The 24,906-nt window shown below is 39.6% G+C and overlaps 1 protein-coding gene across 2 annotated transcripts; it reads left to right on the top strand.

Annotated features, from left to right (window-relative positions):
- LOC120545116 (long-chain fatty acid transport protein 6) lies at positions 1-21,786 on the top strand. Of its 2 annotated transcripts, XM_039779102.1 has the most exons (10): positions 2-641; positions 5,932-6,135; positions 7,658-7,816; positions 8,114-8,238; positions 13,153-13,347; positions 14,763-14,853; positions 15,613-15,811; positions 17,601-17,698; positions 18,438-18,568; positions 19,544-21,786. In XM_039779102.1, exons 1-10 carry the CDS (start codon positions 164-166, stop codon positions 19,718-19,720), a joined length of 1,857 nt encoding a protein of 618 aa, XP_039635036.1. In that variant the 5' UTR covers positions 2-163; the 3' UTR covers positions 19,721-21,786. The 2 variants fall into 2 exon arrangements, with proteins under 2 accessions (XP_039635037.1, XP_039635036.1); XM_039779103.1 differs by lacking the exon at positions 7,658-7,816 and having other exon boundaries at positions 1-641.
- The last annotated feature ends 3,120 nt before the right edge of the window (positions 21,787-24,906 follow it).

Genomic DNA, 24,906 nt, shown 5'->3' with positions numbered 1-24,906 from the left:
TGCCACCCTTCTAGCCCCGCCCCTGGGTTGGAGCGTCTTTTGGCAGTGAAAGGCTGGCTGGTAGTCTCTGTGCTGCTGAGAGATTGCATAATGAGCGGCCCATCCGCTTGACTGCAGACTGCTGGGCTGTTTAACGTGAGGTGTGGTGTTTTTAAACGTTACCATGTTAACTGTGGCGTTAAGCAGCGTTTTGGCGGGACTGCTGGCTCTTGTTGTCTACCAGAGGGTGGCTCATCCCTTCTTCTGGCTGGATCTCATGTATTACTGGAAACTTCGGAGGTACGGGAAGAAGTTGGCGGCTCGTATGCAGCGAGGAATAATCACATATCTCGACTGTTTTCTCTACCAGGCGAGAAAGAAGCCGAACAAAGCCTTCATCATCTTCGGAGAGCAGACCCTGACGTACCGGGATGTGGACCGGAGAAGTAGTCAGTTCGCGAGCGCGTTCAGGACGGAGGGCTCTGTGAAACAGGGAGACATTGTTGCCCTGTTGATGTCCAACGAGCCGGACTTCATCTGCGTGTGGTTGGGACTGTGTAAGCTGGGCTGTGAAGTGGCCTTTCTCAACGGGAACATTAAAGCCAGGTCCCTGCTGCACTCCGTCCACAGCTGCAGGGCCGCGGCGCTGGTCGTCGGCGCAGGTACGTTCCTTTTCCCGCAGTCAGGGCGGTTCCTTTAACTGACAAGTATTCCGATCCTTTACTTCAGTAAAAGTAGCCTACAAGGCCTAATGGCACACTGTGGAAATACTCTGTTACAAGTAAAAGTCCTGCATTGAAAATGTTACTTCTGTAGTCTGTAAGTATCGGCTATCATTAGGAATGATAATGAAATGTAGTCAAAGCAAGGGCGTAACTTTGGGTTCAACATTGGGGTGGGGTTGAGATCTCCAACTATCTAGGGAGGTCCCGGGACATGTCTGCATGGATTAAGAAAAGGGACAAAAACATCATGAATATTGTAGGAAAAACAACTTGATTTCAGAAAAAAACTCCAAAATGGTGACAACTCCTTAAACATTGTATCAATTATCTCGAAAAATACGTTAAATAAAACGTCTACAAAAAGCTATGTCAAAAGGCGACAAACCTCTAAAAAGACAACTGATTGCTGTGCCAAGCAACAAAAACTTTGGAAAAAGCCCAGAATGGATTATTGTGTTGATGGGATGTTTCGCGGTCTAATTTGTGTCAGTTTAGGGGGTCATTGACGTAAATTTGAGATCCACGGTGGCAGGCAATTTCCCATTGATTCTACCAGGGCAGTGGCCGCCGATTGCTTGGTCCGTGGTGTGTACTTCTACTGTACTTCAGAGGAAAACATTGTGCAATTAAATTGACCTGGCAGAGAAATGTTACTGGTTTCGTTGCAGATTTTATTATTTTTTATTAACAATTAATACATATTATTATTATTATTATTATTATTATTATTCATGAAACTATCCAGCATTATATTAGAGTTTAACCCTCGGGTTGAGAACTTGTGTGAGTAATTGGACTAAAGTTGTTAATACAATTACCCGTTTAAAATAATGCTAAATGAGCTTATAACTCCCAAATTCTCCAATGTAACAGAGACGTTCACTGCACCAGTATCTTCCCAATCACACTGAATGTAATTCTTTAATTCCAGCCATATCGATGGGTTATCTTGAGAATGCAGCTGTCGTAACATTCTATATGTCCTTCAGTGTACAGTAAAATGTTAACATTTTTCAAATCAGGCCCTCCCATGGAAGTTTCCTAACGTGAGAAATGCTATCAGTGCCACTGATTCAGATAGCTGACAGGGAGAGAGCAAAGTACTGTGCCATAACTTCCCCTAACAATAAGCCAGCCATGTATTTGAATAGTCTGGAGCCCTAATTAGAAGGATAGTATTCATTTCATTTAATTTCAAACCTTTATTTAAAACACTGGGCCCATTGAATGAGACCCTCATTTCTTAATGGGGCCAAGTGCACAGCATGCATTTCAGCAAATGGGCAATACCATTCAAACTACAGCAGATACAAAGTTTAAACACACAAATAAAACAGACACGAGAAGATACACAGAAGTCACTAAGTATGGCCTTAAACTGACTGACAGATGGGGAGAGACCCATTTTAAAGGGTAACTACCATTTTTTTCAACCTGGACCATATTTTCTTGTGTTTTTGTGTGTAAGTGTCTGATGGGAACAACAATCTCTGAAAACAGTCCAGTATTAAGTGTGAACGCTGTAACCAGCAGCCGTGAACCGGGCTGTACTGTAACCCTACAGGACAGATGTTCAGCATCAGTCAGCGTCCACTAAAAGTTCTGTTTTTGTGTCAATAGACAATACTTTTAGCTTGTATAGAGCCAACATATTTTCACATGTAAATCGGTAAACTATGTGTTTATTTCAACCAAAACTAGAGTTGTGATGGTTGGAACAGTGGAAAGACGACCAAAACAGCTTTTCATAGATTTATTTAGTTTCTCTCGACTTTGAATGAAGTGTATTTAACGATGTAAATGTTTATTTACATGGAGTCTGGTGGGTTTAGCGAACCCAATTTTGCAACGTTTTTATGTTTAAATAAATAATCTTACTCTTTACCAGAAAGGTCGACCTCCTTAGAAATACTTTCCATGATGTTGTCAGACACATCGCAGTCTGTCAGTGGCAAAACCAGCACTTTTGTGAACGTACATCCAATCTGCACAATTGCCCTATTATCTTACATTGTAGCTTGTTTCTCCACTTCCGACTGCAGCGATCTCTCTTAATACTGGACCAATGTCAAAGATTGTTGTTTCCATCACTCACTTAGACATAAAAACATAGGAAAATAGGATCCAGGTTGAAAGAAACAGAAGTTGCTTTGTGCCGCATTCCAGGAATGTGGAGCAGCAAACGAAAAAAGCAGTCTTGCCAAGCTCAGTCCGGGACCTCAAGTAAAAGCCATTCATTGGAAAGAGTGGAAAATGGATTTACATATGGAGTTAAGAAGAAGGAAATGTAATGGAGTAATTTACTAAGAATGCTTTACAGATGAACACCAACCAATGAGCATGTCGCCTCATCTCAAGAGATGGCCAAATGATATTGACTTTATGATCATGGAAGATGTTATGTTGACCACAACCTCACACACACAATCCAGGGCTCGAGAGTGCGACCAATTTGGTCGCAAATGCGACCAAAATTTGTAAGGGTGCGACTAAGATTTTTCCTAGGTCGCACCGGTGCACCTAACGTCCTCGCATCCGCTGCCTCTCCACTAACGAAGCAATGTCGTTTATAGCGATATGGTTTAATGTTGCGTTACATGACCCATTCCTTCTGGAAAGCCGTGCCTGTGTTTGGATCTCTCCTCCGCGCAGCCCCCCCCCCATTCACTCACACACCGGCCGGCTCCCCTGCAACATGGAGAGACACAGCGCCGCTGGTCCAAACTCCCGACATTTGTCTACAGTTTTAATTGTTATTAACACAGCTGTATATTGTTAAGTATGAGAGGGAAACCTGTATTGGTACCAGTGTTTCCGCTGGTAACTCTGTTACTGCGGCCGCCACGGCGAAAAACACATTATTAAACTAACTTCAGTTGGTTGAGTAATAGCGTGTAAGACGGAGCATGCTGGATCATAGTTCATAAAAATGCAGCGCAGTGACGACACAGACATTTCATAGCCTACACAAGACTGGTGTAACGCCGCTAATGAGTCAGCCGTCACTCTCTGAGTAGCCTAGCATAGCTTCAGTCCATCGTACTCCCTCGGTCTTTCGGTCGTTCTTTTTTTTCGGCCTTTATTTTGATAGGAAAGCTGAAGACATGAAAGGGGAGAGAGAGGGGGGTGATGTGTACAGACATGAAAATCACTCACCTTTCGGCGAAATTCGCCGTTTTGAAACCAAAATAGGTGACCTACGTGAATCGTGTAGATTTGATGAGAACATGTTTAAGGGGGGAGAGTACTCGGGCCTGGTGCCGTATGACTATTTTAGAAAAATAAATAAATTAAAAAGTCCACATGAGATTTGTTTTAATGCACTGGATTTAACCATACTGTCTATAGATTTAACCAATCATCGAACTTCCACCAACCTTCTGCAGCGCATGTTCAAGGAAGACGCCGGCAGCGGTAAGACGGTGCTTGCTAGTCATTAGATGCTAGTCACAAAGCTTCGGTCTGTGCACTCTGTAATACGAGTACGTTACCGGCAACGACCGCTACCGTTAAGACGGCGACTGTTCCTTTACTGACCGACCGTGATACAAACAATACGAGTGTGCACGTTCATAGCGGATCATGATTTGTAAAAGCTATCTGAAGACCAAACTGCCTTGATAAAGCTGTCTGTTTGGAATCAGCATGGCAGGTATTTAAACATAACGGCCTTGTCCCAGAGTTTAGACTTCTAGCTATATGAAAAGATAAACAATGCCACGTTTTTAATAATTGTAAATAAAGCAGCTAATATCAGCATGGACAAAATCATGAATGTACTAATTTGCTTTTTTGATGATGACCTGGCCAAAGTAGTAAATTTTAGTTTTCACAATGATTCATTTTAGGATTATGATATTATTGCAATATGTAAATCCACATTGACTCTTTATTTAATATATGGTTGGAAAAAGTACAAATGTATCCAAAACTTTTTAGTCTTTAAAAATTATGACTTTTATTATTGTGTAATGTCAGAAGGACTTTAACTGTTTTGCCAGTCAAATTAACTTTAATGAGTGCATATTGAAATATTACACTGTTGGTTGGCAAAAAATGCATCTCAAAATGCATCAGATTGATGCTTTAAAAAATTGAATATTTAAAATTTTCTTCCATGCCCCCCCCGGACCCCCCTAGAGGGGTAATATCCTTCTCACCTTTTTCACCCCTGACCCGTTTTCATGCCTGTCATATAGGAAAGGGCTGCAGGTCGGAGTCAAACCTCTATATTTACCAACTGAGCTATCCGGGCGTCCTCTCTCTCTTTTAATCAGTCTGTTATTGTTGTTGAAAGCTTATGAAGGAGCTTTCTCAGGCTATTTATTTTAGATAACTTTCATTTACATGTGTTGCAGCTGTATATTTTCAAACTGGTAAAGAAAACCCTGTCTTTGCATTTCTTTTAAAATACAGAGCTATATATCATGTATCGCCATTCAGCGTTGCGGCGATGCGAGGAAAAATTTGGGTGCACCTAAATTTTGTGCTGGTGCACCTAAATAAAAAAAGTTAGGCGCACCAGTGCAACCAAGGCAAAAAGTTAGTGTGGAGCCCTGCAATCAGATGTGTGTAGGGGTGGACAAAAAAAACAGATACTGTGCAATTAATGACATTTTTAATCGTGATTATGATTTCGGCTCCTAACGATCACACAAGGCAAATAATTGAGAAAAACGATTATTTAGCACATTACGTTTTGCAAGTACTGTTAACTCTTATTTTGTCTTGTGTTCTGAATGAAGAAAAATGTTCAAATGAGAAAAGTATGAAGGGAAGTTTGACAATTCAAGATAGGGCTGGGCAAGATATGGATATTATATCGACATCGATATCTGAGGCTAGATATCGTCTTCAATTTTGGATATCGTAATATTGTGATAAGACACAAGTGTTGTCTTTTGTATTTTGTGAAACCCAACAATATCGCTGCCATATCAACATCGATGTATGTGGTCAAAAATATTGTGATTTTTGATTTTTTTTTTTTTTCATATCACTACGCTCTCGTTCAAGGTTGTTTTACTGTTTCACTATTTTTTTAACTTCAATAATTGCATCATAATTTTAAAAGTCAATGAGTAGTTGTGTTAATTAATCAGGATTTTAATATTTTAATATATTTTGGTTTTGTCCATAATCGAGCAGCCCTACTCTAACATGAGCAGGGAGCGTGTGCATGTTTATTATATTATGAAGAGACATAGCTTTGTGTGTGTTTGTCCAGATTTGGTGCGTTTGGTGGAGGACGTGCTGCCTGATCTGAAGCAGGACAACATGGCGCTGTGGCTGGTGGGTCACACAGCACCGTCAGAGCATTTCACCACTCTGCTGGATAAGATGGACCACATGTCCGGAGAAACGTTAAGGGATCTTCCTAAAGTTGACATCATGTCCAACTTTCTCTTCATTTTTACTTCAGGCACCACAGGTACTGCATGAGCATCGACTCCCTTAGTTCTAACACAGCCAGAAGCCCCATGTAAAGGGCTCCAGTAGAGATATTACTGTCGTTCTAGGACGAAGAAGTCAAAAGAACAATCTCACACACGGCCCATTCAGTATCTGGCGATGGCATCACCTTATCTTTCTCAGTAGTTGGAGTTTGCTCAGTTGTCGTGGAGTTCTAAATGTTCAGATAAGACTTGTTGAGAGTAGGCCTGAAACACTTATTACATAACTGTCTAATTGTCAATTTTTTTAAATAATCACACTTTCTTTGTTTAACAGCAATAAACTGCTAACATGAGCTAAGGTCTTAAGGAGTATGACTGGTCATGTTGATTTTGTTTAGATATGACAAATTGTAATTATATAAGTGATTATTGGTCATATATTATATATATTTTTATTATTATTTCAATTGTTAGTTTTTGGCACTTGACCCTGTAGATGTTCATAGAAACAAAAATGACAGGGGGGGGGGGTACAGGTAGAAGAAATGTTTTATGATAATAAAGAGGCGTGGTTTACTTCATACGCTGTGTATTTGTGTTATTATATTATCTGGGTCACATGACCATGATATATAACTAAAAGATGTATCCTGGGATTCACTCACAACTTTAATTTGTTTAAAAAAGTAATACATAAATAGTTTTTAAATTTGACTGAAAGAGACAATTATATTGCTAATCGCAATTATTTCTGAGACATGAATTGTACAGCAAATTCTGGAATTGTTTCAGGCTTAGTTATGAGCACTGTATCAGCAGATGAAGAAGATTATGTGATAGGATCGAAAGCTCCAGAGAAGCCACTAAATGGACCTTGAGGTGAGATTGTTTTATCAGATTTAGAAATGGGCATTACAAAAGTATCAAACGTCATGAATTTTGTGACCAAATACCTGATTGAAAACTGGAATGAAATGCAGTTAGACTGTTCTAAATCAAATTGTGCTTGACTCCACCAAGTTATAAAGCAACAATGGAATCACAAAACCAATTCAGACGTTAAAATGTCACAGACAAAACGTTAACTACGCTGAAGTCAGAATCAGAAATGTTTTTTTGTTTTTTTTGAGTTGAAACAGGTCACATGTTTATTTCACAGATAAGATGAACGTTTGATTTCAATTCAATGGTGATTAACAGTTTTACCAGGTTTTTACAACATAAAATAAAGCCAGACTTTAGAGCGCTGCTTACTGAGCTCCATGGCAACACAACAAGCTCCTGGAAGTGCAGTGGTCACTACGGAAACCAACATTTTAATTTAATTTAATTTATACATTTTATTAATCCCCAGAAATTTAAATTCTTACCAAACTTGAAATTTGGAACTCATGATCGGATTCGAAACCAAACTTTTCCAAAGGATTCCAAACGGCTCCAATAAAAACGTGATTCCATAATCTTAGTGGTTGGTGCCTACATGAACAAACAGACATCTTGAACGTATTACACTGCATGTGGAGCGTTCCTTCAGTAAGTGGTGCCGCTCTCTTCCAGGTCTCTCCAAAGCAGCTCGGGTGGGTCATCTAAAAGCCATCATGAGTATGACCTTCTTTCAAATGTGTGGAGCCACATCTGATGACATCATATACATCACTCTTCCTCTCTACCACATGTCTGCTTCCCTGTTAGGGATCGGGGGATGCATACAACTTGGTAAGAACAGCTGTTCTTCATGTTCCTGGAAGATTTGCCCTTTATATTCAGTACGTAAAGAGGTCCAGGGCAAACGCTGGAGGACACAAACATGACGGCGGATATGCTTTTTATTGGCCTATAACGAATTCTCACTTCCTCACATGCCAGGGGGAAACGCTGAAACAAAGCAGAGGAAACGTCTCACTACCGCTCATAAATAGTTTGTATTGTTAGACATGTAGAATGCATCGAAACTCAGAGTTTTTAGCACTATATTGTCTTACACTGTTTGCCTTCTTCTCCTTTGGATCACAGGCGCAACGTGTGTGTTAAAAAAGAAGTTTTCTGCCAGTCAGTTTTGGACGGACTGTGTGAAACACAATGTGACGGTGGTGCAGTACATAGGAGAGCTCTGCCGATACCTGTGCAACCATCCCACGGTAAGACTGTCAACAACAATTCACAAGTTTAAAGACACAGTAGCTGCCCCTAGATCATGTGTCAAACTCATGGCCCACGGGCCAAATCCGGCCCCTTGCAAATTTTGATCTGGCCCGCATATCAGTTTCGGCTCACCATAGATTTTGGCCCGCCTAAATCAAAAAACACTTTTTCAAACTGCAATTATGCGACACTCATATGGGATTAGTTTTGTGACTTTAATTCCAAGCAAAACTTCTCAAGTATCAAACAAAAAACACTAACTCAAGCAAAAAAATTGTCACCTCAAAGGTAAAACTTAAAACTTGCAAACAAAACATTTGTGTAGTTGTAAACTATTGCTCTTTTATTTGTTTGATATTTTGTCCTTTTGTTTACAGTTCCCTCTGCTTCTTTCTCAATGATCAGTCTTTTGCTCTCTCCATCACGTTTGCAGTCATGCTCTTAGCTTTCTCCTTTGCGCTCCCTGACTTTTTGCTTGCGATTCTGACACAAATATCTCGCGTGGGCGGGTCTTACAGGGGTGCGTCCCCATTGGCTAATGAGAGTTAAGGGGAAAGTTTGAGTGACAGCTCAGCCTCAGTGCAGGTAAACTAACGTTAGAGACTCAGAGTCTGGTCTGGAGGACACACAAGCCACTCCACAGGGGATTCCTACAAGATTAATAAAGTGTAAGTATTATTAATATATATATTATCTGTGATCTACGTTGCAAGCATGGTTACTAGACATTTGTTGTTTTGTTGTGTTAAGTTACTAGCTAGCTAGCTAGCTAGTAAAGCTTTTTTAAGTTAGCATTTAACGTTAGCTATACTGCAAACATTATCTAAAACTTGTAGCACCCGGCTACCTTACTGAGCTAATAATTTACCATGGGAATCATGTATTCTTCGTGAGGCCTTACTCAATGGAGCTGTATTAATTATCGTCTTCTCTCTGTAGAGACCTGCAGGACCCGAGCAGAGCTACGATGCTCTCCCATGTAACCTAAAAGGTTGTTAGCATTAGCGGTATATTATGGTCTATTAGGAAAAATTATTATCCAGCTAACTACTAATTGTTGTGGTTGCTATTGGCCTGATAATACACAATGCTAGGGTATTGGTTAAGTTGTACAATGTAGAAGCTGTGAATGTAATATATATAGGGTTCGACACATACATTAGATGTTCTTTCTTTGCACTACCTTAAGATGGCAGATAACGGACGTATTTTTTGTATTTTTTTGCGCTGTAAATGTCAACAATATTTAGAATTAATGCATAGTGTTACTACTGTCCACAAATACAAATGACAAATACTTTGCTTAGTGATCTTTATGGTTTGATGTGATGTGCATGTGTCCTGGTGGCTGGCCATATCTTACTTTACACATGTAGTCAACGTGGAGGTAGGAATCTAGAAAGTGTGATCAATAATATTCCAGAAATAAGTGTTCCAGTAGTGTTCAGAAAGCTAGAAAAATGTTTCTAGAGTGCAGGCTTTATTACAATTATTTATTATTGAGCTAATTTCAAACACTTTTTTATCATCCAATAAGGTACTTCAAGCTTTACAATAAGAAGTCAAGGAAGTGAAGGACTACAGCCACATCCCAGCCCTTCAGAGAACTGTCCGGCAGAAAAGGCTGTCGTCCAGACTGGAGTGGTGGGCCCTCAGTGAGCTCAGGAGACCAGATGATCCCAGGCGTCCAGGAGTTGTGTGTGATATTCCTGCACCACCCTCAGAAGTGTTGTTGCAGACACAAGTCAGCAGAGAAATACAGCTTGCCTTAGGTGAAACTGAATATGTGAAATATATACATAACCCAATTACTCAGTATCTTTGTGTATTGTTGGTGATGAAAAACTGACCCTGACCTGTGATGTACTGCAAATAATGACTGACACTGAGTTCCAGCTTCTTCTACCACCGGAGCCCCAGCTAAATATGTTCAAATATCCATTATGTATGTGAAGTTTTATATTGGACTAAAAATAAAGCATTATAATAGTCTCAACCTTATTTCCTGTTTTATATAATGAACCAAACAGACAAGGGTGAATGTAAAAATGTTTTTAATATATTATGTGCATTTTAAAATATAATTACAGTAAGATAACATTTTTAAATTAAATTACAGGACAGTATACTGTAGTAGGATATATTGACATACAATGGACTAAGAAACTACAAGTACACCAATGAAAACTTAAGAAAAAGGTTATTGTAAGTGTTAATTGAGTATCTGAGCAAAATATGATCAATACATACACTATTGGTCTATACCCTGGCTGTTTGAAGCCTTCGCACACAGTGTTTCCTCCACAGAGAGACTAAAGGCTCCTCTCCCTCTGCTGCTCCACGTCCTCCTGGTTGGACTGCCTGCTGCCTGATATGAGCTGTGCTAGAAAATTATAACAAAGTTTCTTACACAAATCAAATGGTAACACAGTTCTTACTGATAACTGAGGCTTCCAAGGTTGTGTGATTTACAATTAAAATAACTTGCTTTTAAGTAGCCATTAGCAAATGTGTAGGCTTTAAAAACACTATGAACATTTTCCTTATGCTGACCTGCTTGCAAATGCAACAGAAGACATGTAATTAGAGTTAGGATAGCCAGTCTTTGTCATAACTAGGAAAGTACAGATGAGCACAAAACTATAAAGATGAACCAGTTAAGCAGTGCTAACACTGCATTTGTACTGTACAGTATGTGTCAACCTCTAGATATAATACATTACATTCACAGCTTCTACATTGTACAACTTAACCAATACCCTAGCATTGTGTATTATCAGGCCAATAGCAACCACAACAATTAGTAGTTAGCTGGATAATAATTTTTCCTAATAGACCATAATATAGCTACGTTACTAACCTTTAGGTTACGGGAGGCATCATGGTAGCTCTGCTCGGGTCCTGCAGGTCTCTACAGAGAAAGACGATAATTAATACAGCTCCATTGAGTAAGGCCTCAACGAAGAATACATGATTCCCATGGTAAATTATTAGCTCAGTAAGGTAGCCGGTGGCTACAAGTTTTGGATAACGTTAGCAGTATAGCTAACGCGTTAAATGCTAACTAAAAAGCTTTACTAGCTAGCTAGCTAGTCACTTAACACAACGGCAACAAATGTCTAGTAACCATGCTTGCAACGTAGATCACAGATAATATATATATTAATAATACTTACACTTTATTAATCTTGTAGGAATCCCCTGTGGAGTGGCTTGTGTGTCCTCCAGACCAGACTCTGAGTCTCTAACGTTAGTTTACCTGCACTGAGGCTGAGCTGTCACTCAAACTTTCCCCCTTAAGTCTCATTAGCCAATGGGGACGCACCCCTGTAAGACCACACCGCGAGATATTTGTGTCAGAATCGCAGCAAAAAGTCAGGGAGCGCAAAGGAGAAAGCTAAGAGCATGACTGCAAACGTGATGGAGAGAGCAAAAGACTGATCATTGAGAAAGAAGCAGAGGGAACTGTAAACAAAAGGACATAATATCAAACAAATAAAAGAGCAATAGTTTACAACTACACAAATGTTTTATTTGCAAGTTTTAAGTTTTACCTTTGAGGTGACAATTTTTTTGCTTGAGTTAGTGTTTTTTGTTTGATACTTGAGAAGTTTTGCTTGGAATTAAAGTCACAAAACTAATCCCATACGCTCAAAGAAGAATATGGCAGATTTGGCGACTTTGATACTCAGAAATTCCGCCAGAAGCAGAGTGTTTTCATATTCAGCCTGCTTTTAAAAATGTAATCATTGTTTTTCATGATTTGCTAAATTCTTTGCTTTATGTCGACCAAACTGTAAGTGAGAAGGCTATATGAGACATGCAATAATACAGTCAAAGATATTTTACTTTTTCGATGAAATAACAGCATGTCTATACACTCTACATGTCGGCCCTTGATGTGATTCTCATTTTCCAGTGTGGCCCTTAGTGAAGTTGAGTTTGACTCTCCTGCCCTAGAGGCTGTAGTGTTGCGATGCGAATATTAGTGATGGCTGGATGTAGCCTAACAAAGTTTTGAGGCTACCTTCCTTTTTTGCCAAAAAAGATGTTCAGTGCTTCAGAAAATACCCTACCACATATATTGTAGAAATTGTGTTAAAACGTTGCATATTAAACTGGGCCTACAATAATGTGTGGGTGGCCTAAATCCTTTACACATAACTTTTTAGTGCATATAATACTCAGCTATTGAAAAAGCCTAATAATTGTTGGTATGATTTTATAAATCATATTTTAATGTTAGGATGAACTGTATCTGTGGATGGCTACCTTAGTGACTACCTTAACAATATGCCAGTAGGCCTATCATCAGTGGGGATTTATATTTGCTGATAATATGTTGGATTCATGTTAAGACTTTTTGATTTTAGAATAAATATAATTTTTTAATTAACAATATTTTGGAGGCCCCCTTGCATTGACTCTGAGGAACCCCTAGGGCTCCGGGACACCCAGAGATTCCCATCGGACTTTGGTCAAGCCTGTAAATAAGCATAGTTCCAAAAAGACTATTACTATCACTTCGGATTTCACTCTTTTTGTCCCGTCTCTGTGTTGGCGTTCTAACCTCTGGTGGATTTGTGAGGACTATGGTTAACTGCTCCTCAGATCTCTGCAGGGTAAATCCAGACAGCTAGCTAGACTATCTGTCCAATCTGAGTTTTCTGTTGCAAGACTAAAACTACTTTTGAACGTCCACATGTTCCACCAAAACAAGTTCCTTCCCGCTTAGTGCCACCCAAGATGATTGTGATTGGTTTAAAGAAATGCCAATAAACCAGAGCATGTTTTTCTCCCATCCAGGAATGTTGTGTGGAATAGCCAGACCCTCCTCCGCAGCGCTGTCGAGGAAGGTCTGGCAATGCGAGACTAGTGTTTTATTAATCCAAGTCTTGTGCTGCCTCCAGGTTCCGGAGGAGAGAGCTCACCGTGTCCGGCTAGCAGCAGGAAGCGGCCTCAGGTCAGATGTTTGGAAGGAGTTTGCCAAACGCTTTGGGAAGATCCAGATCAGAGAGGGTTACGGCTTGACCGAGGCCAGCGTCGGCTTCCTCAACTACACCGATGAGGTCGGACCAATCGGGAGGGCCAGCTATTTCAACAAGGTCAGGAATTAAAGGGTTAGAAATGGTTCCTCTGGACCTGGACCCTGCCACACTGGATTCCATTATAGCCTATGTTTTTGGTAGATACAACACCATTTAGATTACTGCTTTGTCATATTGGCAACATCTGTTCCACATTTTTTTTTTTTTTTTTCCGGAGAAGATCTACTGTAAAGTTATGGCCAAGTCATATTCCCCCCCTGGCAGAAATTAGATTAGATTAGATTAGGTCAGGGGTCTTCAATGTTTTTTAAGACAAGGACCCCTCATCTGAAAAAGAGACGGAGCAGGGACCCCCTAATACATGTATTCTATCAAACTGAGTTGCATTTTAAACTGGACCTACCATAACATGTAGGGTGGCCTAGAGACTTTAGACATACCTTTTTATGGTGCATACAATACTAAGTTAATGAAATAATAATTGTTGACGTCTGCATATATTTATACATAATGTTTTGTTAAAATGTGGAACAGTTAATCCTTAAATTGACCTGTATCTGTGGATGTCTTCCTTTCCTATAGGCCAGTAAGCCTATCAGCTTTTTGAAAAATTTAAAAAAGATTTATCTTTACAAATAATGTTGAATTCATGGTAATATTTAAATTTTTATTTTTTAACTATCAAAAAATTATTTGGAGGCCCCCCTGCAGCAACCTTGAGGACCCCCTAGGGGTCCCGGACCCCCTGTTGAAGCTCTCTGGATTAGTTGGTTGAGTTTGAAAGAAGTGGGCATTCACCAGGCAGGGAGGATTGCTTGCTTTGTGGAAAATGTATGGATTGTTTTTGTTTTGTTTTCTGTTATTCATGTATTTCTCCACATGATTTGTACTGAATATGCGAGACCGGAAGATGTCTGTTAAATAGGCTAGTGGTGTCTTGTAATCCCATATGTTAGGGGCCAAATGTTTAGCATGACACAGAAATACAAACCCCAATTCCAGTGAAGTTGGGGCATTGTGTGAAACGTAAATAAACGCAGAATACAATGATTTGCAAATCCCTTTCAACCTAAATTCGAATGAATACACTACAAAGACAAGATATTTAATGTTCAAACTGATAAACTTTATATATTTTTTTTAATATTCACTCATTTTGAATTTGATGCCTGCAACACGTTCCAAAATATTTTGTCAACATCTGTTTTATCTAAAAAGATAAATGTCTCCGTTTGTTCATCTCACTTCAATTATATTGCTGCAAAATGGGATTGTCAAGCAGACAAACTGACCAACACATATATAATAAAAGATCCATACAGTATTGCCACGGAAAATATCGTGATACTATGCATTATCGATTCACCCCCCCCACCCCTAGTATGTACTAGAGGTTTCCACCCGCAGGTTATTGATAACAGAGGGTGTGATTGGCTCAGTTTTGCTAACTCTTGTCTTTTCTTCTTTTTCAGCTTTCTATGCCCTTTGAGCTCCTGAGATATGATCCACAAACATTCGAGCCAGTCCGAACAGACTCTGGAAGATGCATACGAGCAAAAATCGGTAACATGAAAGTCTTTAGTGCAGAGATCTTCAACAGGGGGTCCGAGGTCCCCTAGGGGGTCCGAGGAGTTACTGCAGGGGGGCCACCAAATTATTGTTAATTTTTGTAAAGATTTTTCAGTACAGAAAAATTCTTTCCACATCTATAACGTGAGACAGGTGCATCGGAGGGGGATAAGTAAGTCAAAAGTTACAAAGAAACTCCCCCACACTGTCTAACTTGCAAAAAATACATTTAACAGTAGGCAGCGTTTGGGTACTAGACCATCATCAGGCAAAATGAATGAAGGGAGTTTCTTTGCAACTTTTAAAAAGTTTTTTTCAAAAATGAAAATGTCTTTACGTGAATCCAACAAATTATTAGCAAATATGAATCAGCCTATTTGTGAAAAAAACACAATAATGATAGACTTACTGGCCTATAGGTAAGGTAGTCATCCACAGATACAGTTAATAAGGATTCACTGTGCCACATGTATGTTTTAATTTCTAACATTTAATTTATAAAATCATACTAACAATTATTTTAGTTTAGTATTTTATATGCACTAAAAAGGTATGTATAAAGGCTTCAGGGGCCCACATGTTATTGTAGGCCAAGTTTATGCAACTTAATTTTATACAATATGTAGTAGGTGGTTCCTGCTCCACCTCTCTTTCAGCTAAGGGGTCCTTGGCTTAAAAACATGGAAGACCCCTGCTGTAGTACATTGCTGTATGTACAGAGGAAGTTAATGTACTTCCTGTTTGCATGCACAGGAGAGGCAGGGATCCTGGTCGCTCCTCTGACAGCTATGAACCAGTTCCTGGGCTACGCTGGGAACCAGGTCCAGTCTGAGAAGAAGCTGCTCCGGGACGTCTTTAAAGCTGGGGATGTCTACTTCAACACTGGAGACCTCCTGCTGCACGATCACAGGGACTTCCTTCACTTCCGTGACCGCATCGGAGACACCTTCAGGTACCGTTACTGCCTGTGTCATTATAACCGTGCTAATGCAACCTTGAATGAATGAAGATACACACTTCAAATGTTTTGTAGGTGTCATATTGTATAGAAACCCTGATTTGGCATACATATAGAATATTTGGCAATTTGTAGAACAGTAGCCTAAGTAGGAGGACAGGAACTTCAGAGACGTAGGATGGCACCCACACTCTACTGTGTAATGTGAAATAAGCTGTGCTGCTCCTGAGTTTTTCCTCAAAGCTATAGTGTGTAGTTTCTGTCTCCCCCATGAGGAATTCTAAGTAATGACAACAACACTGTTAGCGCGTCCACATGGTACAGAGGCCCGTTCCAGAAAGCAGGTTTAGTGAAAACTCTGAGTTAGTTAACCCTGAGATGAGGGAAACTCTGGGTTTTCTGTTTCAGAAAGAGAGGTAACTTCACCTCAGAGTCAGTTACTATGGTAACTGAGCCTGTGAACCTAACCTGGTCAGGAGCAGGTTTTCTTCAAGAAACCTTGAGTTTCTCTCAGTCTCCTCCCTCTCAGTGGGAAAAACTGAGAAAAAAAACTCTCTGAGAGGGAGGAGAAACTAATTTCCTCATTCATTCATTCAGTCTGTATCAGGCGCATTTTAATGCAGTTTGTTATCTGCATGAATTAAAAGAACGTATTGGTTTATGTTAGGCAGACTATAAAACGTTTTTTTTTCTCAAACATGTCATGTCCTTATGTCGTCGATCCCGTTGATGAAAAAGTTGTATTAATTCACAGAGAGTTTACATCGGTATTGAGTCCTGACTATAGATGTATTTTCATTTACACATAACCGATTTGAGAGGTATTTTTTTTATTATCACAGTCCATCAGATATGTAGATACCTTATCCGTCCTCATATCACTAACATCCACCATCGTGGACAGGCTTTAACATCCAGCAGATTCTTTGTGTCGCATTACGTTTTTTGCAAACGGCAGTTTTCTTTATAACAGTGTCACGGATCATACTGTAATAGTAAAGCCACTGTAGAGCCGTCAGAAAAGTGTGACTCGCTCTGAAACATTTTTTAAACATTTTTGTAGTGTTCCCTGGACACAAACCAGTGAGAGCCATTAAAAAGAAATAAATGATTATAAATTATAGTTCTGTTAATGATCATGGTGCTGCAGCCTCAGAATGGGATTAGTAGTAGTTAACTTTTTCGCCCGCAGGATTGCACCTAAATGAAATTATAATACAATTCCAGTTTTCACCAGTAATATTATAAGTTAACTGTGATTAAATATGAAATGAATACACTGTTAATGCGTACGCATTGACTCAAGCAGCAATTTTCTCCCACACCAATTCTCTCTCTTTTGCAGCAGCAGCCGCTGTCTTGCTTTTTTAACGAAACACATGTTCAAACTCGCTGTTTGTGCGCATGAGTATTTCCGCCGACCCGTTTGTTTGTGGTTGTTACCATGGTGAATCGTAGTATCATGGCTCCATTCATACTGCCTTCTTATAGTGGTTGTGCACGCGCGTAACCCTGAGTGAACCTACTCCGAGTTGATTGAACCAACTCATATCAGCTGTTCTGGAGTTTCCATCTCAGGGTAAATCAACTCAGACATCAGGGTTAGACTCAGAGTTTGTTAAACCTTCTACAGACATTTTTCGATACTCGATACTTTAGAGGCAATTCAGTCGGTGTCTGTTGTAGTAATAAGTAATAATATGTCAGTGCTGGGTTCACGACTTGTTTCTTCTGTCCCCAAGTGGTCACAAGAATCAGTTCTATCTAAGCCCGTGTCCTACAGGTGGAAAGGAGAGAATGTGTCCACCACAGAGGTGTCGGAGGTTTTCGGTCTTCTTGATTTTATCCAGGAGGCCAACATCTACGGAGTCACCATACCAGGTCTGTGAGATCTACGTGTTACACGGTGATTTCTAATACTGCAGAATCTACAGAATCAGAATTGGCTTTAATGTCCAAGTATGTAATCACTTCAATTTTATTTAAGGTGTCAAATCATGTTAAACCATGTCATCCAATCTGTCCGTTCACACTGGCTGCAATCAGGAGTGCTGCAGCCATCGTTTCGCCATCTCTTCTATTTGTTTCACAAGCAAATTTGACAACCTAACGCCAGGAACACACCGCATGCGAATAGCTGTGAATGTACATTCATGCCTGATCGCGCGCCTGGCTGTTCATACCAGACATGCATTTCTCCGCACTGGTCACAAAGTGATCCTTCTCCTCCCTACTCTACAGAACGTCTCTCTCTCTCTGTGTGTGTGTGTGTGTGTGTGTGTGTGTGTGTGTGTGTGTGTGTGTGTGTGTGTGTGTGTGTGTGTGTGTGTGTGTGTGTGTGTGTGTGTGTGTGTGTGTGTGTGTGTGTGTGAATCTCTCCGTGCACGAATCTACACTTACTAGCACTTTGCAGCGCTTCGTGGGCTGTGTGTTCCTGGCGATAGATTTGCCAAGTTACGACCAATTTAGCTTGAGACCAAGCGTCCCCAACTTTGGGGGGGGAAATACTTCCGGAACCAGCAGTGCCCTGCTATGCATGTCTGAGTTTGCTCTTGTTTGTGCAGTATGACTTCTTCTTTGTGACATTCGGTCTGTGACTTTTTTCAATGTGTGTATGCAGGATATGAAGGTCGCGCAGGCATGGCTGCTGTCGTCTTAAAACAGGATCACAAATTAAATGGAACAAAACTCTACAACCATTTAGTAGAAACCCTTCCTGCATATGCCTGGCCGTGGTTTCTCAGAATACAGGTAATCAATGCAGGTGTTCATTACCTGCCGTGTGTATTGCTAAGTGTAAAGTTCTACTGTTCATTCGGATCCATGCTTGTTAGGGCTGAACGATTAATTGCATTTGCGATAATATCGCGATATGTTAAAACGCGATTTCCTAATCGCAAAGGCTGCGATTTGGTCTCGATTTGATGACTCGCAAGAGCAAATCAGTCTGCACTACGCAGAGAAAGCATCAACTTAGCACGCTAACGCTACACTGTACCTTGAGCTGATCTCTGTCATTCAAACAATTCTGAGTTGAAGTTTAAAACTTTTACAGCCATTTTAATAAAATGAAGGGTTTTGTTTGGGCTCGAGTCCATACATGCAGTTAATGGATACAGGCACGCAGAACTGAAGGCTCGGTTGGCAACGAGCTAGCTCTGATTAGCGGTTAGCTCCGGTTAGCGGTTAGCTCCGTTATAAAGATATAAAGATATGGGTGGAGGAGCTGCCACTGAGAGGGGTAACAATCAGACTGATAAATGACGGTTTGGGGAGCTTTCACAGCAGCGTGGCCGCGGTGTTTCAACGGTTTTATTAGTCCAGTTAATCCCACGGCAAGACCACAGCAGCTAACGTAACGATAGCCTCTCTGAGCAAGTGCAGTGTTGACGGTGTCGGCACGCAACTTCACGAGGGGGAGGGGCTGGAGGCAGCTCCTCTTTGTGCACTGTAAAAAAACATGTGTATGTATGTATATATGTGTATATATATATATATATATATATATATATATATGTATGTGTTTTTACTTATTTAACTGTCTAGTGTGTAATTGTGTGTTGTTCATACTATACAATGATTTATTGTTTGTCTTTGTTGAATAATACAGAAGACAAAGAGCTTAAAAAAATAATCGAATATCGAATCGCAATCGCAATATTTGGGGAAAAAATCGCAATTAGATTATTTTCAAAAATCGTTCAGCCCTAATGCTTGTGTTTCCAGACCTCTCTGGATGTGACGGAGACCTTCAAGCAGCAGAAGGGGAAGCTGGTCCAGGAGGGTTTTAACCCAGACGTCACCCAGGATCCTCTGTATTTCTTAGATGTCTCTCAGAAGGACTATGTTCTCCTGACTGTAGGTCTGTATCATGACATTGTGTCTGGAAAGATCAAATTATAAACATGTTGGGACACATTGATGCAGGAGTACAGCGAAAGATAAGCCACATTTCCATTTGACTGTACCTAAAACCCTGCCTCCTAACCCCTTTAAACAAACCATTTTCACAGTTTGCATCATGGATGTATAATATTAACCAAAATTGAGCCTGTTGAGTTCAATGGAGTTGCTCTCTTGGCGCATACTCCCCAAAAGTTTCTAAGCGTCCCGGTTTACTTTTGTGATATGCGACCCACCGAATCTGCGCAGTAGTATTTCTCCTGCTGACCCACAGACATTGTGCTGATGTCACGTTTTTAATTTAAATCACTTTTCTCGGCTCGAGGGAAGGTTATCAAATATAAAAAGTCTATGGATTAAAGAACTTCAGAATAGAATGAGTCATAGCTGCCTGTTTGCAGTTTGAGATGTCCTGGCAGTAGTTTTACAGACACTCTTTTTTACAGTGGTGAGCTACAGTATAGGGGGAAATCCTTTCAGGCTGCAGGGGGATTTTTTCATGCAATACAGCGAGTGGCCACTGGAAAGAATTTGGCTGCAAGGCTGAGTTCCCTTCCTGGGAACCTGGTTTGAATATGTCAACAAGTTTTTTTAAATTTTTATTAATGATTCAACCACGGCTTTAAGCATCCGCTCTTCAGAAATGGTGAAGACAAGTGACTGCTTAACTGTTTTTATTTATTATTGGACTTAGCACTACCAGCACACGTTTCACATTTAAGAGCAATGTGCTATAGTTTAGTTTAGTGTAAAAGTTTATACCAGGGTTTCTGCGGGGTCTTAAAAAGTCAAAAAAGTCTAAAATTTCCAAATCAAAATGGTAGGCCCTAAAAAGTCTTAAAGTATTGTGTTCTAGGTCCTAAATCATTTTTAACAGGTCTTAATTTTCCTACGTCAATGCAACGCTACCTCTTATGCTTCCACAGCGCTTCACAATGTTTCTTTTTAATTCTGTAGTGTTGTAGTTCTTTCTGTCGCTAGTCCAAATAAAACTTGCTGTATTATGACTACAAATGAGACCAACATACTGCAGCCGATCTACTGTAGACACCAGTCCTATTATGCCAGTGAGGAAATCGGGAATTGTTTTAGTCAGTGGGCCTCATTCACCAAATGTTCTTCAGAACAAATTTGTTCTTAAACCCCACTTTACAGTTTACACGAAGATTCTGGCATTCACCAATGTTTTTTTATTTGGGATTTGTTCTTAGGTAAGAACAGAATCTACGCACACTCGAGCACTCTTACACACAATTTAGAGCTGACATGTTTGTGTAAAGTTAAGTAGTTATACTGTTTTCATCCGTTCTAATTTAAAATTAATATTTCTCTCCATCATAATTTTGTAACTAATTGTTTTCATTATTTTACACATAATTATATGTTTGTTTGTTTTAATAAATACACACTACTGCTCATTTGTGAAGCACTTTGAATTGCCATTGTGTATAAATTGTGCTAGGCCTATATAAATAAACTTGCCTTGCTTTGCTTTCAATTCACATCAATTATGTTAACGGGGAACTTTGCCATCCAATAATAAGTGATTGATCACGCTATTTATATGCCCAAAGTATGCATATTTCTGCAGACTAGGACTACCCCACACAATGGCGTATATCTTTTTGTATGCCTCAGATTTCAGATCAAACCTTTTCTTTTTTACTTCATCAGTTCTTTGCCCTTTGGATACAGCGTTCACTGCATGAGTAACTGCTTCTTAGTATCCACTGCTGACGCTACTAAATATGATATCTTGTATTTCGCTAACTTCTTACAGCAGTACCTCCACTTCAGAATTACTAAAGTTTTTCTTTCTTTTGGAGTCGAGGCCTCCACCGTCTTTACCACGTCTTTTGGACATTTCTCTAAGAGTGCACACGGCCCTGCCATCTCATGCCCTTTTATGAGAATTAACGCGGCGTTTACCTATGCTTAATAGGAGCCACAGGCACAAGTTTTCAAATTACCAAGACATTGGGATTCATCACTCTAAGAACACACCTGCGAACAATTCTGCTGTTTAAGAACACGTCATGAATCAGATGTAGACTTTTCTTAAGAACTTTCGTAAGGACAAATTTAGGAAAAAGTTAGGAAGATATTGGTGAATGAGGCCCATTGTTTGTGGACTCTGACATGTGACTTATTTTTTTTTGATGTCGTGAGGGTCTTAAATTTCATTCATAATGGACTTAAAAAGGTCTTAAAAAGTCTTAAATTTGACTTGGTGAAACCAGCAGAAACCCTATTGTAATGTGGTGGACAGTCCCCTTTTATTAACTGCACAGTAACAGTAGCAGCTTTAGCCTCTACGGCTATTTCTAGCTGTAGGCCCCGGCCAGTTGTCAATAGGCATCCTGTTTATGTAATATAAATTAGATTACATTTCTATTAACAGCAGGCCTAAGCAACAGGGAGTAAGACATACAAAACATATGGCACACAGTTGTAGCAAGCACAAACAAGCAAGCACAGATGATGGCAAAGGCATCAAAGCAGTTCATGCAATGAAGACAATACAAAGGAGACGAGGGAAAGGAGAATAGTCCTAGAGGACACATAGAAAGCACATACAGGACAGAACATGGAGGCAGCGGAGATGGAGCGGCTGCAGCAATGACTACGTCACATCAAACACACACAGCACATCTGGCTGATTCATGTGTGCAGTAATACAGCGGTGGAAAGTAGGGCTGTGCAATTAATCAAATGGAATCGTGATTATGATTTCGGCTCCTAATGATCACAAAAACAGAATAATCGAGAAAAACAATTATTTAGCTCATTACGTTTTGCAAGTAAACTCTTATTTTCTCTTAGTTTAAATAGTATTAAGGCACATTTCACAGTTGTATGTTGTTGTTTTTTTACTGTTGATTTATGTAACTTTTTCCACTGTTTTTTAAGTTCAATAATTGCAACATCTTTCCAGAAGTCAACTAATCATGTTAAATTATCATGATTTCAATATTGCCCGAAATAATCGTGATTATATTTTTTTCCATAATCTAGTGGAAAGTTCATTTACTCCAGTACTGTACTTGAGTCCAAATGTTGAGGTACTTGTACTTTACTTGAGTCTTTTCTTTCCATGCCACTTTCTACTTCTACTCCGCTACATTTCAGAGAGAAATATTGGACTTTTTACTCCACTACATTCATCTGTTCCAGCTTTAGTTACTAGTTACTTTAGTTACTCCACTACATTCATCTGTTCCAGCTTTAGTTACTAGTTACTTTAGTTACTCCACTACATTCATCTGTTCCAGCTTTAGTTACTAGTTACTTTAGTTACTCCACTATATTCATCTGTTCCAGCTTTAGTTACTAGTTACTTTAGTTACTCCACTACATTCATCTGTTCCAGCTTTAGTTACTAGTTACTGTAGTTACTCCGCTACATTCATCTGTTCCAGCTTTAGTTACTAGTTACTTTAGTTACTCCACTACATTCATCTGTTCCAGCTTTAGTTACTAGTTACTCCACTACATTCATCTGTTACAGCTTTAGTTACTAGTTACTTTAGTTACTCCACTACATTCATCTGTTACAGCTTTAGTTACTAGTTACTTTAGTTACTCCACTACATTCATCTGTTCCAGCTTTAGTTACTAGTTACTTTAGTTACTCCACTACATTCATCTGTTCCAGCTTTAGTTACTAGTTACTTTAGTTACTCCACTACATTCATCTGTTCCAGCTTTAGTTACTAGTTACTTTAGTTACTCCACTACATTCATCTGTTCCAGCTTTAGTTACTAGTTACTTTAGTTACTCCACTACTCCACTACATTCATCTGTTCCAGCTTTAGTTACTAGTTACTTTAGTTACTCCACTACATTCATCTGTTCCAGCTTTAGTTACTAGTTACTTTAGTTACTCCACTACATTCATCTGTTCCAGCTTTAGTTACTAGTTACTTTACACATTCAGATTCCTGCACACAGAACACATGTAGTTTCTAAAATCTGATGTTTGATTCTAAAGTAAACTAGCCGACAATATAACGGCTACAAGTCACGCTGAGATGATGAGACCATTAAACACACAGCTGGTTGGATCCTTTACTCTTTACACAATGGGAGAAAATTTTAACTAACATTTTCAACTTAACATTTAACATTTACCTGATGATACTTACAGACTTTTACTGCAGTAACATGTTCTATGCAGGGTTTGTATGATGGAACTTTACAGTAATTATTAATTTTGGCCATGGCCATTCTTTGAATTACTTTTTTTATTTTGTGTGCATACTTTTATTTGAAAATGTGTGCTTTTTACCTTTTCTATTTCTGGGCGAAATTGGGTTTTCTTAGAAGAATGTGACGGATGCATTTATGCTTTTTAAATGTCTAATATTGTGACAAGTGAGATTACCATGTCTTTTTGGACTATAAAACGGGTGAAGGTGCTGCATAAATACTGTATCAAAATGCTCAATCCATAGAGAAATGCACACAGCCTGTATTCAGAAACTGTGCCTTTAAACGAGGCGTCAAGACTTCCTGTACAGTTGTGTTGTCACAACTGTACTATACATAGGTAGAAAGTGCTGCTACAGTGCCGTTACAGTCATTCCCTGACTGAAATGATGGAGCAGAGACTCTGAAAGTGAAGATGCTGGAGACCCGGAAACGCTGACCAATCAGAGCAGACTGTTTTTTTAAAGTGCTCATATTATGCTCATTTTCAGGTTCATAATTATATTTTGAGGTTGTACCAGAATAGGTTTATTTGGTTTAATTTTCAGAAAACACCATATTTTTGTTGTACTGCACATTGCTGCAGCTCCACTTTTCACCCTGTGTGTTGAGCTCTCTGTTTTAGCTACAGAGTGAGACATCTCACTTCTGTACCATGATGGGAGTCGCACATGCTCAGTAAGTACTGCTAGCTAGGCGGTTGCAGAGTATGACGGCGTGCCATTATAGCATTATAACAGAAAAGACAAAAAGCATAATATGAACACTTTAAGTATGCACTCTGTTGGTATTACACATTACACACAGGCTGGAAATACACACACATGCACAAACAGGACCTATATGCATTAACAGAGAGATGTCTGCCATTTTTGGCATTTCCCCTGACGCTGACCTCCCTGTTGCACTGAGGCGGGTCCTGGAGTTTACATCTCTGGTAGCTCAGAGACCGATCATGCTTCAAAAGGCTGAAAGG

This window comes from Perca fluviatilis, chromosome 17, assembly GCF_010015445.1.
Source record: "Perca fluviatilis chromosome 17, GENO_Pfluv_1.0, whole genome shotgun sequence".
In the NCBI taxonomy this organism is placed as follows: Eukaryota; Metazoa; Chordata; class Actinopteri; order Perciformes; family Percidae; genus Perca; species Perca fluviatilis.
The sequence above is the reverse complement of the archived record's forward strand: the minus strand, read 5'-3'. Positions and strand labels throughout refer to the sequence as shown.

Coding starts and splice junctions, on each gene's coding strand:
- LOC120545116 (XM_039779102.1), top strand. CDS start 164: ATGTTAACTGTGGCGTTAAGCAGCGTTTTGGCGGGACTGCTGGCTCTT. Junction 642..5,931: donor GGCGCTGGTCGTCGGCGCAG/GTACGTTCCTTT, acceptor GTGTTTGTCCAG/ATTTGGTGCGTTTGGTGGAG. Junction 8,239..13,152: donor ACCTGTGCAACCATCCCACG/GTAAGACTGTCA, acceptor TGCTGCCTCCAG/GTTCCGGAGGAGAGAGCTCA.